Source organism: Aptenodytes patagonicus, chromosome 1, assembly GCF_965638725.1.
Source record: "Aptenodytes patagonicus chromosome 1, bAptPat1.pri.cur, whole genome shotgun sequence".
In the NCBI taxonomy this organism is placed as follows: Eukaryota; Metazoa; Chordata; class Aves; order Sphenisciformes; family Spheniscidae; genus Aptenodytes; species Aptenodytes patagonicus.
In genome coordinates this window covers 197,418,889-197,436,437 of record NC_134949.1, presented here as the reverse complement: position 1 = coordinate 197,436,437, position 17,549 = coordinate 197,418,889, and the positions used below count along the sequence as shown (strand labels likewise).

Sequence of the window (17,549 nt, the reverse complement as noted above, 5' to 3'; positions counted from 1 at the left end):
GGGAGAAACCACGACAAGCAAGCGGGAGACGCTGATCTTCTACTGCCCTTTCGGCCATGGGATGCTGAAAACAGCAAGACCTATATTTGTGCCTTGAGGAGAGCGTGATGCACATACAGCTCCTCTTTTCAGCAGAACAGCCTTCTCCCTCCTCCCCAGTTCTTCCCTTGGCTTTGGAAGTTGTTGCATCTGCTTTAATTTTTCTGAATTTTTTTCTTTTTTAAGTCCTTATCTTCAGCCTTCTGACAGCTTGCTTTCTGCATTGCCTGTTACCTGGTTGCAGCCCGGCAGAGCCCTGCCTGGTACAGCCAAGCTGCCTGAGTCAGGCACAAGCGCGGCAGAGATGCTGGAGAGGGGGTCAGCCATCCGAGAGGGCAAAGACTCGATCCAAACCGATACGTTGATTTTGACTGAAATTCCAAATACAGGGAGAGAGATCTGTCAGACCTCGCTATAAAGACACACAACAAACCCGGCCATTGACTCAACTGACTGAGATTAGATTAGCTCTCTAACAGAACAGATTTTTTCATCTCGTGCTAATCTGCTGCTCATTTATAATCTCTGCACAAATCTTTGTGAAGCCTGGAGGGATTTAGAGTCTTTGTGTATTACAATGGGTTGCAGAAGAATTTCATGACGAATATTTGGGAATGCCATAAACAACTTGGCGCGAACCTCACAGAAATGCACTTTCGACTTCACTTGGGCTGCCTATACCTGACACAAAAAATCCATGAGTGTTCCTCCAGTCTATTTTAAGTTATGTGTTTTTTAAGAAAGCAGATAGTGATCTCATTATGCATTATCTGTATTAAGCACTGCCAGCAAGGCTCCAATGAGGTCAGAACCCAGCCAAACTGCCGGCACAGCAATGACATCACCATCTCGAGCCCAGATTTTGCCCGCCTTGCTCAATAGGAGTGCAATGGTGTTTGTTTAATTGTATTAAAACCTGGATTGATCCAGGAAAAAAAATATCAACACAAGAAAAAGTGGTAGAGGTTAGTCCTCAGTATCACCATAATAAGTCTTACTTGAAAGGCAAAATGTATTCAGAAGGGCAGCATATCAAAAGGCAAAATGCAGAAATTTTATTTAAAATTGAATTGAACATATTTGAAAAGTGGCAAGTACTGTGTTTACAAAACTAGAACAGGTGGGTGTCTTGTAACGCTAAACATATTCACTCTCAAGAGTTTTTGCTGGTTGTATAGTCATCAGAGATCTTACCATGCCATGAAACATAACTGCACTAATGGAAAAGACAGAGAGAAAGTACCTTAGGATGAAGAAAAACAACTAAAAAATCTCCTCCTATTTGAGTTAGTGACTGATTCGCTGTGTCCCCCCCCAAAACCAATCATTAGCACTAAGAAGAACCAAACACCTACGGCACTAAAAGGAAAGGAAAAATAGAGTAGCAGATTTTTAAGAACAGGAGGCTAGTATTAGACTTAGAGATCAATTAAATCAACTTAAGGGACCTCCCTTGACTGAATCAATTTTTACTCCAAAAGTCTGTCTTTTTCACCAGTTTCAACAGAAACTAAAAGTAATTTTTGTCAAGGTGCCCTGTGTACATCCTTGCTTGTCCTTGATGCTTTTCTTGCCTTTCTTCCTCTCTGTGTTCAGATCTGTTCTACCTGCACTATTAATTCAAGCAAGCTTGAAGCTCTTTTCTCACCTCCATTTTCCTTCTTGCAGACCAAACTGTTCTCTGCAGAAGTGCCCTCTCTTTGCCTGTTTTTGTCTTTCCTTTTCACCTTCTCTGTTTCCTGGTTTACTAGCTCATCTTTCTCTCTTCTACTTGTACTTAACTGTAGTGACTCAAGACTGCAGTAGTGGGACTGTGCTTTCTTTCCTTTATTTCCCAGAGTCTATAGATAGTAATGCTTTGAGTAACAGGGACGAGATGATTTAACTGCATTTAAGACTACAGGGGTACGTTATACCATTCAGTCTGACCTTGTGTTCATTATTTTACAAATCATTAAGCCATTCTTTACTGAGCCTGCTGACACTTTAGGCAGACAAAAGCATTTCAGTTTTCAGGAGATTAAATTGCTGTATGCTTCAGGCAGGGGCATAAGACAGAGGTGCCACAAAGCCCAAGGCCCCTAAAATGGTAGCAGATTGACTAATGCTCCTAGACTATTTACATGTTTTATCAAGATCATATGAATGCTGGTTGACCATCAAGGCACCCAAACTGGAAACTAAGGGAAGGATAAGGAACACTGCTTTGTGTTGGAGAGAGGAAGTGCAGAGCCGGGTGAGGTCTGGAAGGGTTTGGTGGGTCAGCTGAAGCAAATGCAACTGTGACCTGTGTCCTAAACCTCTCAACAGAAACAGAAGTGGACCCTGAGCCTCCAAGATTTGCCTCTCCTTGGCCAAGATAAGCTTGAGAGGCAAACCATTCCTCGTGCTGCAGAGGAGAGTAAAATGTTTCTTTTAGTCTTAGTTGGGGCTGGGAGAGGAAAAGGAAAAGCTTTGTCCTAACCTCAGATCTTGTAATTATTTTGACCTCAGCAGCTCAGTAATACCCACCCTTGCTGCCCATGTATCTAAGACAGGGTATTTTCTGCGTTGTCTGAGTCCTCTTGTCCCAGCTCCTTGCTTCAGTTACGGCCAGTCTCCAGCACTCTGTAAGAAGGCACTGTCTCTGCTCCCTAAAACACATCGCGTCAGTTGTGCATCATGGAAAAATCTCTCTCCCCGATTTCTGTGTTCAGCTCTCTTGAGTGTGAGGTTTGACTACAACCATACTTTTCATGCAGATATGTACATGTTTTAAATAAGCTGAGGGAAATAACGGCACTTTTGTTCTCCTCGTGGCCCCAGACAAAAGGGGACAAAGAGATGAGTTCATGAGTCTCACAGACACCTGTATATAATACACTGAATAAACAAAGAGGTTTTCAGCTATAAGCTTTTGATTCTTTTTTCTGTATAACGTATTTGCCGATGTCCGTATAGGCATGTAACCTTCATGCTGCTTCCCATCTTCAGGCATATTGCACTCCAAATGCCTAGCACAGAATGCCTTTATGCATGCAGCTGGCAGACATCTGCACCCCCAGATTGACTTCTGGCAACTCCAAGGACCTATTCAACAGTAACATACTGATCTTGTACATAAATGACTGCAGCTGACCTCATGAAACCCTTAGGGGATGACTACTGCCTGACCATAGATCTAGAGTACTCATTTTGTGCACCAAGCGATGGAGAAATCTCCAAGGTAGCAGAGACCTGAGCTTGCGGGTAGCACTAAGCAGCAGGTCAATCATTCTTAATGGTTGGGTCCGCAAGCAATCTTTTCTCAGAACGAAGGCTTCAGGTAATAAACCATGTTTCCTAAATATGATTATACCACTTCTAAACTCAAGATTACAGTTGGTAAGGTACAGGTAAGAAGAACATCGGCCGATTAACTCAGCAAATCAGCTAAAAAAATCCCTCTAACTAAAAGCTGTGATCAGTTAACATTTGCACTGTTATTTCAAGGATGATCTATAAAGCAACACTAGGCAGAAAAGAGCCACCCCATAAACAGTATAGGTTCATTAGCACAATAACTGGCATAAAAGCCTTACAATGCCAGGTCTGACTACCTTGTTTCAGGCAGGATTAGCATAGACTGGTAACAAATCACACATTTCTTGGGATTTTTATTTGTCTTGGCTTTCTGGCAATGTTGTTTGCTTCTTGGTGCTGAAGATGGTGGAGGGGGAGGGATTTCAGCAAGAAATTGGTTATTACAGGGTGAGTCAGGTACCTGAAGATAGGTGTTTGGTCCATTCTGGTATCTCCTAGGGTGCCTGCCTGGCATTCCAGGAGCGCACAGCCCTTCTGTAGGTCCTGCATCTAATCTGCCAGGACATCTCTTCTGGGCGGCTCAGGTACCCTTTGGCATGTAAAATGGCAGTAGGTCTTCTGCTTAAGTGCTGAGTCACTACCTAGGTGAGATACTAATTTGCTGTTGCCCACCTTTGTCCCAAGTATGTCTGCATGTCCCCCTTCATGCAGAGTAGCTAGGAAATTCTGCCAAAATGTTATTTTACCTTTCCTACCCTATGCAAAGACGTTCTCATAATTTAAAGAAGCCATCTGTGCACTTTCTTCTCTCTGCTCGCTATCCCTGCTTCCCAGACATGCATGGCCAAGCCAGTCCCATCAGTTATTAACCTTTCCTGCTTCCCACGTTGCACTGCCACGAGTGCAAGTTCATTAGCACTTCAGCTGTCTCTGTGCAGATTATGCCCAGAGGCAGCCAGGAAGTTGGACAAGACTTATAAAACTGGCAGTATACCAGTATATGGTATATTCTTAACTACATTATTTACATATTCTTCCCACTGTTCTGACAAGAGCTCCCCAGAGCTTCTGCTTCTGGCCTTAGCACTGGTGAAGCAGTGTGGGTGTCTTCCCGCAGGATGCAAACATGCTCTTAAGCCCTGCTCCTGCTAAAGCTAACTGAAGCTTACCCTTTGCCTCAGCTGGTATACAGCTGTACCCTTGGAGCTAACTTGCCAACGTGGAAAAGCTACTGTGACAAAATAATTTTGAAGGGCTTCCTTGCAAATGAAGGAATAGTTTCTGTGGTATTAAACAGACTTATCCTGCCCATGAATAACTTTATTTTCTCTTGCACTGACTTTATCTAAGCCCCTTGGTAATTGCATTTGCAAAATGGGTTAAGAACATGGATCAATCTGGCTGGCAAGTATCCAAGTCCCTGTAAGCACACCAAGAAAAACACAGAGGTCACATCTTGTTAGTCTAATCATGCAGGTATATTTAAACTTCAAACATTAAACACTGCCTGTAATTTAACAGGGATGTTAATCTACCATTTTGGGTATAATTGGTAATTTTAATCTGTAAAAAGGTGCAGTATCCATATGAAGTAAATAAAAATATTCTGATGATTACTAAATACCAACTGATGTGCAGGCTGAAAAACACTGGGACATCATTGTTTGGATTCATATAACTGGGAAGAAGTGAAAGTTGTTGCCAATGCTGTGGCATTGATAATATTGTTAATAGCAACACTCCGTGAGAAGTCAAAAGGTAGTCCTATTACTTTGAAAGGTAGATACTATAATTGTTTTGAATGCAGAGTGAGCTAAAAGAATATAAGGAGTCCACGGATCACCAAATCCAGTGTTTCCTATAACCCATGCTCCATCATATAATCCCTTTTCCTTAACTGACCATCCTGTCTTGAATTAGGTTATTAACCTGTTTGCACCTGCTGGGTGGCTGTTATGTAGTTGGCCATCAATATGTACAACTGCCAGCTTAAATCTATTTATCGACTGTTTTCTGTTCCTGTGCCAGAAGTCATTTAGTGAAACAGCCTTTTCCCGTTCCTGCTGTTTACCTTCTTGTATATTTTCCGAGCACAGTCAGAGCTCCCTTCAGACTTACTTTGGCTAGGCTCAGATGACCCTACTCTTCCAGTTTCCATTTGTAAGACAGTCTCTCCATCCCTCTGCACGGGGTGAGAGCCCTTCCCTGTACCCGCACCTCTCTGAAGTCACCTTTCTGGAGCCCAAGGCTGAAGACAGGTGAGGCCCGTGGGACCTTGTGCAATGGCACAAGCACTTCCCACACTCCTTAGGGGATACTAACTCTGGTACACACCAGAGACTGCACTTTTCTTCTCACGGCCGTGTTGCACTGGTGGCTTGTAGTCATCTGAGTACAAACAGGACATTTTCCCTTTGGTTTAGTTATAGAGCTCCACTTCTGATTGTACAGACTTGTTTAAAACCTGTATACCAGGACCTAGTCTTCATGACTTTACAATCGCGTAAGTTAGATCCAAAGTCTCTGTTTTCCCCCCATTTTGCATATATTAAACTTCTTTTGCTTCACCACACTTCCAGTGTGATAATTTCCATTTCTGTAACTTCATTCCCATTTGCCATTTTGCCCTCCTGTTCAGCATCATCATCCTCACTGAAAACAGAAATGAAAATTAATTGCACTTGGAGGCCACGCTTAGCAGGCTTTCGCTCTTCTCTTTTGGTGCATACGGCTAAAATCTTATTCTGATTTTCTTTGCAGGGTTTACCTCAGCCTGCTGTTCGGCAAGTCTCGCTTTACTCTGTACTGCCTGGCACCTGTTATTTCTGAAAATTTGCTGTTTTGAAATCGAAAGCCTTATTTAGAAGATCTATTGGGTTTTTTTTTACCCTTCCCTTCAATTCACTTGAAACCAGTGCAAGATCCCATAAACCAAAGTTATATCACATAGCAGAAACCTCCTGAAAAAGAACAGGGAAAAGGGGACATAGGTGAGTGTGGTTGCTGTGTAAAAGTTTCATGATGGCTCTTGTAAGCTTAAGTTTACGAGTTATCTCAGGCTAACACAGATATGCCTACAGTGCAAGCAGTAATCCCGACAAATTGGTGACTGTCTTGGCAGACGGGCAGGGACGCTGAATTGCCTCCTGAGCCCTACACGTGTGCTGTTCAGCTCTGGCATGGGGTGTCTCTGTGGGCAGCATCTGCAAAGCGGCATCGAAAGGTTTCACCACCACTGGGGTGTGACTCACCAGAGCACAGATGCCCCGCGCACCTGGATTTTCAGTCGCAGGAGCTACAAACCCAGAGGCACTGTGCTGCAGGGGGGTGTACACACCTCTCGGCACGCTGGGAGGTCTGTACAGTGGAAGGATCCAACCTACAATGCCTCTTCCACAGAAACAAGGTCGGACAATTTGACAAGCTTCATGAATGCAATTCACTCTAAAAAAATACCCTTTGAAATCTGAACAACAGTCTTCCAAAGGTGAGGGTCTGTGCTCCCTGATTCGAATGCTAAGCAGCAATAAATACCTCTGCAGTGCAGGAATGCACATTAACCTGGCTCTGGATTGCCACAGATGATACCCCCTCTGCAGGGCAGGCAGCTATTAAAAGCTTGCTGCTTGTTATCCCCTTTATCTCCCTCGGATGTGGTGTAGTGAAGCAGAGCATGCTGATACATTGCCCAGATATGGTGCCTACGGATGTCCTAACAAATAAACTCTCTTTCAGGACTTGGTTACGAGCACTTGAGATTAGTTCAAAAAGAGAGTCTGTAGGAACGTCTCTCTTAGACTGCTCTTCAGGGTGCATTTCTTTTCCTTCACCACCTCTCTCCCCATCCTGATAATCACAATGTGAAAGAGAGATGCATTTTGTCACCCTGTGATGCTAGAAAATAATGAGTACCATCAGGAATTCTGCTTGTCTTCCATAAAAATCTCACAACTGAGAGCTATTTTATAAACCCCTGTCAGTTCTGTGCCCGTATTTCTTACAAAACTACACCCATCAGCCGTCATTTCTCCACTCGGGCTCATAATTCCTTCTCTCCTCATTCTTTTAAACAGCTACCTTATCTCACATCACTCTTTGCATAAACTGAGGTTGACTGATATCTGGATAGTATCATCCACTGCTTTCCTGATTAGTTACACACACAGCAAGGGGTTTCAAGTTCTTTAGCGGTACTGTCCTGGCTCTTTCTCCTAGGACAGAGGAAAAAAAAAGCCTCCTTTTCTGGCTGCCATTGCAGGTTAAGCTTTCCTGCACAAAGCCAATAAATGTGCTTCTGTTTCCCTGTGTGCTGGACTTACCTGCAAAAGGATCCTATTTCCATCGTGGTCTTCTGTCTGCCACCTGCCTTCACTGATGGGGCTGCAAGGGTTGGGCAAGAGAGGCACAAGCTGCCCCACATCTTTTACTCTGAACTCCAGCACCGCTGACTCTGTCGGCATTGGCACCTGGCCCTTTGGAAGTTTTTTTAAAGAAAACTGAATGTCTATTTCCATGTTAGAATAGACAGGAAAAACACAAAAGTCTGCTTTTTTCTGGCATACTGGTCTTTTCAGTATTAACTCGTACAATTTCAAAATGTCAACAAAGTTTTCACTCCTGCAGTATATAGTGAAGCGGATAATTTCTTTCCCATAGTGCACTGGGCGAATGGCCCACAGAGGAGTCTCTGGAGCCAAAGTGTAAAAGTCCTGGCTGCATGGCATGTAAGGGATGAACTTCCCATGCACTCGCTCTGTGTGGTGGTAGTGCCAAGGTGGCCGCTGAAAGGTTTCGTGGAGCTGCAAGATCGGTTCTTCTCCATATTCCTCCTGCAGAAACAGAATGACGGCAAGGGCTGGCTGAGAAACACCAGCCTTACCTGGCTTCCCGCGCTTCTTGGGCACTCGTCTTTCTGAGACTCGGAACAGCTGGAGGTCTGGATGGATCCAGGCTAGAAGCTTATCGATGGCTTGCTGAAGAGTCTTGGATTCTCCTGGGTCTGCGATAATATGTACACTAACAAGGAATGGGTCTTGTATGCCTTCTACAGAAAGTTCACCTGAGAGTATAAACAGAAAAATATCCTTTAAGATTTGTAACCAAGTTGTCAACATTTAGGTGATCCTTAAAGGAGAAACAGTCTACTGAGTCACACTGGGCTTTTTTAAATCTCTCTCAAGCTCACCTGCAGTAAACTAAAAATAATGTACAGAGATATAGCAACCAAGAAAATAATCAGAAGACAGAGAAGTTTCATCAAGCATACCGTAAGAGTTGCTGTTTCTACTGAGGTAGCATCCAAAAGATGTTACCCAATGTGCATTTCTGTGTTAGAAAAGAGCTGCCCCATACAGCTGAGAGGTAGGAAAGACAAAATTACTGACGTAGAGTGGGGGTGGAAGGGACACTAATGATGTACAGAATGATCAGGGTGGACCGTGTTCATCCCACCTTGTTTTAATTTGTGCCAGTTGGCTCGGGGCATGAAAATCACACCACTGAACTCCACTCTATCACCTTGACATTGGAGTTTTCCACCCAGTTAATAGCGTTCTGTGTCCTGGAGGCAACTGTTTTAATAAGTAAGGCAAAGTTTGTAGGGAGAGGTAATATCTTTTATTAGACCAACTGATACAGTTGGGTAAAAAAACAGACAAGCCTTCAGGCACACAAGTCCTTCTTCAGGAAAAGATATTACTTGTCCCTACAAATCCTGCACTGTTTATATCTTCAGACCATCAAGACTATAATACTACTGCTTCAAGGTTTTTATAAGATTAGGGAAGACTCGTAAGAGCAGGGAGCACAAAAAATTACACTTACTCAGGGGGGAAAAAGAAACCTCTAGTTAACCTTGGGAATGTTCACAGGGGCTCTATCTGTTGCTGTCCCTGAAAACTCTTTGATAGCTCAGAAGCAGAGCAATGGCTGGTTGGAGGGCAGGGGAGAAACTGTCACTTCTGTTCTGCTGGAGCTGCATGCCAATAAAGGTGCATGTGAGTGGAGATCCAAGACAGTTTAATAAATTATCCAGGTAATCTGGATATTTCTGCTGAAATGGTTCCCCCTGTGTAGTGTTCTGAAACCACCTCCGTGTCTGAAACCCCGAGCCTGGGCACAAAGCGTAAACGTGTGAAGCCTTAGAAAGGCTTCCCAAGCTTTTCATTGTGCAGACCACATTTAATAGGGGGATTGTATCACAGGCTCTTTTCCCTCCTATTGGCAATCAGTATGAACCTCTCCCTCCTCCCTCCTGGCATCAGAATAACATTCCTGTGATACTTCAGCAATTGCTTTAATGGAAAAGCAGTATTATACAAGTATTGTATTTTACTTGTTTTTCAATACAGATAGCAGCAAGACCCAGAGAAAAGCTAGATGCAACTGCATAGCTTTCCAGAGATGACTGGTAAACATACCATCAGCCTCAATTTAGAAGCTGCAGAAAGATATGGTATGCAGAGCAAATAGTAAGCATGCATTTTGCCTAGGGGAGATATAGAAAAATCAAGTAAATAATCAAAAATACAATTACAGCAGAGTTCTCATATCTCTGCATGAAACGGTTGATGTGGAGTGACTTTGTCAGATGGTTAATGGAAGAAAAAAATTGAAGCAAAAAAAAAAATCTGTGTCATTATATGGCAAGAAGCTTTGCTGTAACAATTGTTACTGGTAGGCAATTCTTTGAGATATCCCCTGTGTGGGAGAAAGACAAAGGGGGTGTGGGGGGAGGTCCTCTCATGGTCCTTTACACGGGACAGCAGGACAGGAAGGAAAACAAATTGCAGAGGACAGTGATCTAATAAAAACAGAAAGAAAGTAATCGCCATAGCTACGCAGCCATTCGTTTTCTAAGTCTGGAATAGAAGATGTTCAGCTCTTTTCTCCCTCTGTTTCCTTTGTTACACAAATGCTATCAAAGCCTGCAACAAGTGACAGGCTTGATATTTATGCATATAAATGACTGCAGCTCTGAAAGAAGCCTGGACACAACAATGTGAAGCAAAGAGCCATCGTTCCTGTCGGCTTCTTGCTCTGCATTGAAGAAAAAATCCCTGAGCATGGCTTTTCTGCCCTCCTGTTGCTCAGCATGGTGCAGGGACACTGAATGGCTGAAGCATTTTTCAAAAGTGGAGCCCTGTGGGAGCCAGCCCCAGCATTAGTATTCTGCAGTCATCGCTGCCTGTGCCCATCAGAACCAGATGCTCGCAGAGCCAGCCTCAGAAGACCACCAAAGCATGGCACAAAGCCATCGTTAGGAGCTAGGGTTATACGTACAGCAGAGCAAATCATCTTCTTTTGAGCTAGAAGCAACTATGCCGAAGGGGGAAAAGTGTAACAAAACTGTACAGAAAGAGCTTCAGTATCTATTTTACGTTAGCAAAGATGCTTTTACTGCAACACTTTTACACCTTTCATTATATGGCTTCTGAGCTTATAAAATGGCAGCCCTTTCTGTTTTGGTAAGAAAAAGAGAAACAGAAGAAAAGCAGAAACATGAGGCAAGGAGCTAAAAGAAACTTCCCCGGAACTGATGATAAGTTGCAAATTGTTTCTATGTTACCAACAAGTCTTTTCGCTTCAGCTGACAAGGAAGGGGGGAAACGACACCATTTCTCACGACACAGTTCAGTTTGCCCCCGGCAAATTGTCACAGAAGCAAATGAAAGCTCTGCATATGTATTAGCCTTCCTGTGTTACTAGTTAATCCCACAGAAAATATCAAAATGCTGAGGCATCTATTTGAAAATAAGCTCCACAGTTCTCACAGCTATTACATTTTTTTCTTTCCTATGACAGAAGGGGATTAGTTCTCTTTGAGTTGGCAAAGCACTAACATTGCTAAGAGCTAATTACTACCAGGATTGAAAGAGTATTTTACAGTTCTAAACTTTTTACTCCTCTGTTAGGTAGTATTAACCACCCATGAGAGGTTAAAGCAAACTGTCAGCCCAAATGCTGCGGGGCTGTCACACTCGATGTCCTAAAGCTGAGAGCTGAAGGTGGCTTGATATTTTATGACTGAGCTTTGGATGGGTCCTTCTCTACATATTATTTTTATTTTGTTGCTGATGCAATATTGCTGAGCGGAGAAAAAAGAAAGTCCTGCAAAGCAGAATGGCAGTCTTGCCCTGTGGTTCTTCCTCCCCTCCTTTCCCTGACCAGAAACCAGGATCTTTTAATCAGAAAGACAATCCAACAGAAAGCAGTGGGTGCTGTCAAGTCTGTCTGTGCCAGCTGCCTCATTTCCGTACGACTTCACTGAAATTCAAGCTGCCTTGTCTTGGGGACAAACAGGAGAGGTACCTGTCTGTCTAGCCCAGTTGCCTACGTCCCCTGCTGAGTGCATGGAGAGAGGATGCTGCCTCTGAAAAACCTGCGGAGGATGATCTTGCCTTCCTAATTCCTTTCCTCCCCCATCACTCTGTAGGGAACAGCGGTGCCTGCAGAGGACAACCTTCTTGGCATCCAGAGCTGCCCAGCCCTCGCCTGGCCGGAGGTGCCTAGCAGGACGGCTGTGACAACAGTGGTGATCTAGTGACACAAACACCCACGGGTGAAGTAGGAAGCAATGGGTTAAGTGCTCTGCTCCCTTGGGATGGGGGGGTGAGGGGGGCAGCCACCACCCCTGAGAGGTGCCATAAAGATTCGGGTATCTGGTAACATCATCCTTGCTGCAGCTGGCCAGGAAGGCAGGGCTCCTGGCCCAAAGCAGGCACAAGCAGGTGTAACCTCAGGTCAGCAACCCTAGCAGCTGGGAAGCAGCCAGGCTCATCTAGAGGTACGGGGACCCGGAGCTACAACTCCTTCTCCCCGGAGTATGTACGCATTTTACATTAAACCACACAAGAGGCAAAATGTCCCTAGAAGAAACGAGCAGAGTTTTCTCCCATGCCACCTGAATAACCCTAGGTTAGAGAAGTCTCCTTCTCGCATTTGCTTTTTGTCCCCAGGACTCTTGCACACCTGGCTCCCGCAGAACGGTTACTGGGTTATCTGGCCATGACCTGGCAGTCTGGTCCCTCTTTTACGCTGTGAGAGGCCCAGGTTGCATTCCCCCTGGAGCTACCCTGCACAAAGACCTGTCCCTTCTCGGGGCAGCTCCAACCACTTTTCTATTTCAGAAGTCACTACCTTCAGCAGTCTTGATGACATCTGATTTTCCAGGCTTCTCCAGTGGACTTGGCTGGAAATCCACTGACTGCCTAAAACCAGCCCATAGGAGAGCTTAGGAAGGAGATAAGTACCTGTCTCCCTGAAATGTCTCTCCTAACTCTGTGTTGGTGAATCAAGATATGGACCTCTCAGACTCACCAGGAGATATTTAATGAAGCGCTACCTACAGGGTTAGGCAAACCTAGTAAGTATGTGAGCTAGGATGGAGTCTATGGCAAAGAGATTTTAGGCAGACTGGATCCCGGCCCCAGTTTGTGCAAGGGAAAGTGCATTTCCAAACTGTGGCAGATATTTTCAATTTTCTAGCCACCTACATTTTCAATCTTCTATTCAGGAAACTCAGAGGAAGTATTCAACCTATAAATATTTTTTTTAGGTGACCCACAATATTGCATTGAGAATCGGAACACTGGAACACGAACTTCCATTTTCCTGCTGTGGCATGCTGCTTCATGGGAACCAACGCCTGAACCTCTCTTACATTGTACAGACTAGATTCCTTTATCACTACATCAGGCAGTAAGATTTCACATTTCATTCTGACCAAATTGCATGATACACTACAGGAGATGTAAATCAGGCAATGGGAGAGGGTCAGAGTGAATGCGCCAAGCTTCTGAACTGCAACTCCCATCGAGCAGTACTTCATTATCAGGAAATAATTGCTATCAGGAAGTAATGAAATAATTCAAACCTGAACATTACAGATCAGCATGTTTTGTTCACTGTTAATAAATCAAAATATTTCAACTGTGAGAACGTAAAAAAAAAATAATCACTGTATAAATAATGTCAGAAAAAAAGCACTATAATATTTCCTAATTGAAACTTCCCAGGATTTCTGTTGCACAGAAAATGTCAATATTTCCCTATTTCATTCCCATTGCAAAACACAAAGAAATGTCAAAATGGTAGCATTTCTCACTGAACAGGACTTTCACATTTTATCTGAGTCCAAGGCAAGACTGACAGTTTTAGGTGTATTAATTGAAAGGCTCATGGGCCGACACAAAGACAGAGGCCATTTTCAGAAACAAGGAGCATCACTTTATGGGCAGCTGCAACAGGAGCAGTTACTGGACACCTCCGGCAGCAGAACCCATTGCTAGGTCATGCTTTGATGAATTATGCAGCATCAATAATCTTTTGAACAAGCAGGATGTGACAGATTCACCAGCTCCTCCATTCTCTTTCCCCGCTGTTTAATAGCGTCTGACAAATGCAGGGCTGCAGGATAATGTGCTTCTCAGCATGCCCTGCTTTGCACACCACCTCAAACTCATGAAGGATGTTCAGAAGCAATAAGAAAGGGGATATTCTGCACAGCACAGCGGCAAGAGGAGAAACCTCTTTCACGCTCCCATCAGAGCAGCATTTTCCTGTGGAGCTGCAGTTGAATGTTCTCTAATGGAGATAATGGTGCCAGGATGCTCACTCCTCCATCCGTACTAAGGTAGTATAGACAACGTACAGCAGACCGGCATACTGACAAGCATGGCAAAATGGTCAATCTGCTTCTCCAGATGGGCACATGATATAGGCTCTCTGAGCTGTTATCCAGTTGCTGTAGAACCAAAAAAAAAAAAAGTATTTAGCAAAATTAAAGCTGGAAAATTAAGCCCATTATCTGCCTGATGGAGATAAAAAGCTTTCTCCAGTACATTAATATGAACAGTCTTACGAGATGTCATTGCCCTTAGTGTACAGCATGCAGCCAACCCTGCAGGAATGAATCTTATCAAAAAGTGATACTTAATGCCCACAGAGGCCCTGCATGATCAAGCAAAGGCAATGGCAGATCTCATCATGTGGTACGTTTGGTGTTAGATGGTGCAGCAACTGCTGAAACTCCCCACTGTGCTACAGCCCCCAGTGAATTCTCATCCCTCCCTCACCAGCTACATTCCCCTGCCTTGCCTAAGGGTAACCTCTCATGCTCAACTTAAGCTGCTGTTGAAAGGGGCCATCTCACTCCATCTCACATCCTTCATCTCTCCATGCACTCCTGCCCACTGCCTTATGTTGGCCTGGATACTTGTGTAGCTACACATCTTAAGCTGATCATGCAACTGCACCCTGACACTCGCTCTCCTGTTTGCAGTCATATGGTCTATGGTGCCAAGATCACCATCTTGGCTTGCCTTCAGAACCATATGGCCCTCATCTTCTTCACAGGAAACACAACCATTGTGTCCCAGAGTCATCCCATGGAAGGTTAGGTACCTAACAGATGTCCCTCTAGCAGGAGGCTGGCTGTCCTGGGCTACTTTTGTAGTCCATGGTGAGAGACAGAATCAAACCTCAGATAAGGCCCATCACTCTCCACTGTCCACAAGTGTAGTGGGAACCATGTAACTCTACTTCCATCTCGGGCACCTCAGCTATGCAACTAAAATTGGGAGGAAAGTTTGTGGGTCTACATGCTTACCTTGAAGATCATTCTTCTAGTATCTTATCTTGCTGTACCACTTTGTCAACAAATGAGATGCTTTTGTGATGAGCGTTATGGAAGAAATGCTCTTGAACTATGTGATTGTCATGTCTTCCATTACATCCTCCAAAACCAACTTCTTTGACTCTTTAGTCAGGATGCTGACTGCTCATAGCAAGGCAAACAGGCAGGGACTCCTTAGGTCACAGATACACTCTCAGCTCCTATTTCCCTCTTCTCCTCATTCACAGTACTGCAGCTTTCTCACTTATCCCCTAACTACCTGGCAGACAAGAAGCAGTTCACACTTGGTATAAAGGTATGTGTGTGCTGCCTGTGGGCTGACTGTCCAGCTGTAGGTTAGGAGAAGAGGTAACTTGAACTTACATTACAGCCTTTTTTCTCCATGGAGACAAAAGTTTTTCCCACTGCCTTTCATCCAGTTCTGACAAAACCTGTGGGAAGTTAGTGTCTCTATGAAGAAAGATGGCACAAGTTCACATCATGTTTCCCTTCAAAAACAGGCTAAAAAGAAAGGGACAGGAGTGCCACATCGTGTTTCTGGCTGTGTAATCCCATGTCCTTGACACTACAGCTTTCTCCTTGCTGTGTCTGTGTGTTCTACCTAGGCTTTATGGAGCCTGTAGGCATGTCAAAGCAGAGGCTGTGCTTTACTGTATATTAAGCACCCAGCAAAAAAAGACCCCCAACTCTGAGAAGGAGGTGTATGGGATCTTCACGCAGACAAACTGTGGGAACCCACAGTGGGTGCTTTCACACCATGGTTACAAGCAAGCAAACTGCTTGGCAGTTCCTCACAAACACACCCCAAGATAAGGATTTTTCCACCAATGCTGTGATCTTCTCCATGAGCTCTTTACTCTTGCTGCATGATGCTCTTGCAACCTGATGTTCTCCTCCCTCAGAATATGCTGCTGACACCATATGTTACATTGGCAACAGCAGTGCTAGAAATAGTCAGAATTTCAATTTAAAAAAAAAAATCCTTATCATCTGCTTACCCCCTGGAGAGCACTGAAGTCTTACCTCAATACTCTCCTCAACCACAGACTTAGCTACTAACCTGCTGAAAAGCAAGAACCCCAAAATGTTGGTGTACTCATACACCTTCAGGGATATTCTCCTGGATGTCAACTGTTGTCATTTCCCCTCTTCCCTCCCACACAGCTCACCACAATTTGAGAGCTGTCTTGGTGTCTCAGTTTGCACATTGTCCATGCCACAAACCAGATTCACATGATTTGGCATCTTCAAACTGTCTTCACTGTCTTAGCTGTCTTCACTCAAAAGCCACAATCTACCTCTATTTGCCCATCAAGGGGCTCAAATGGCTTCATCACACAGAGATTAATTCTCACAGGAGACCCAATACCCATAAGAGAAACAGTAAGGAAAATTTCTTTTGATACCCTGAAAAGTATTCCCGATCTGTGGAAAACAGCTAGCAATTGTCATTCTGTGTCTTTTAGAAACACACAAGAAGAAACAGTACTCAGAAACCCCCAAGTGGGGAACTGAAGCACAATGGTGAGCTGCTGCTCGCAGGATTTGCCTAGAGTGAGTCCGGTGATGCTACTGGCACGAATGAGCCTGGGCCATCAGGGTAAGACGCGGGACTTTATGTAACAGCCTATATTGCTGCTAAATTCAGTCCAGTGGAGAAATACAGGGAAGGTCCATTAATTATTAATGCTCAACTATTACATTAATTTGTTTTATTGTTCTTTTATATTGTATGTAGAATTAAAAAAAAAGTCGCCTCACTTTTTAGGGGGGTAGGGAAGGGGAGAGGGCCTGAAATTGAAACAGAGTGAGAGCAGCATTCCAAATGGCTGCAGATTTCCACTTTAGAAGAGTTAAGCTTTGCAAAGATGCACGTCCTTCCCAATCATAACATTTTCCTAAAGAAAGATATGGATCGTTGTACTTGGCAAGAACCCAGACACCAATCTTTGGTATTAATATCAGATTCTGTACAGAGTTGCAATGTGCAGTAATTCAGTAAAACTCCCATCAGCAATCACCAGTAAATCAAAAGCTGTACAGTGCACGTCAGCATTCAAACTGCATCCAACACCATACTGTTCAAAGTCCTTTGATTGCAAGCACTGTATTTTCTTAAAACCCGACTCCTATGTAAAGCTGAGATTCTCAAAAATATGTTTTTTATAAAAGGGCAGAAAGAACATTGCCTTAAAAAAACCCCAAGAAATGCTGTACACTTGAGCAGCTGACAAATTTGGTCCGACAATGAGCTCCATACCTCACACACTGTACTCTACTTAACTGAGAGTGTGATTTTATGATGGGCTTAAGACAATTTAAGACTTCACTGCTGGCACTCTTCCCCCTACTATTCCCAGCTAAGTGTTTCCAGTGCTTCCCATGTGTCAGGTCTAGGTGCAAGCTGAAACAGCTTGCTGAACAGACTGAAAAGAAGCCCTCAGACAAGGAGTAATCAGGATTGTGCCTTCTGGTGGCAGACAGAGAACTGATCTGGCTAAAAATGTTAATTTTCAGGCAGACCTCTTCTTTTACTCAGTTTGCGCTTTTGCACAAACCTTCCTGGTATCACAAAGAGGTGGCAGGGAAACCC

General features: G+C 44.0%; 1 protein-coding gene across 3 annotated transcripts in view; it reads right to left on the bottom strand.

Moving 5' to 3' along the window:
* Positions 1-17,549, bottom strand: part of FAM124A (family with sequence similarity 124 member A) — a 45,417-nt gene that overhangs the window by 8,720 nt on the left and 19,148 nt on the right. For all 3 annotated transcript variants that reach the window (XM_076364091.1, XM_076364097.1, XM_076364107.1), the window contains exon 3: positions 7,641-8,380. In XM_076364091.1, coding sequence (XP_076220206.1) covers positions 7,641-8,380 — 740 coding nt within the window. The remainder of the gene's footprint in view (positions 1-7,640; positions 8,381-17,549) is intronic.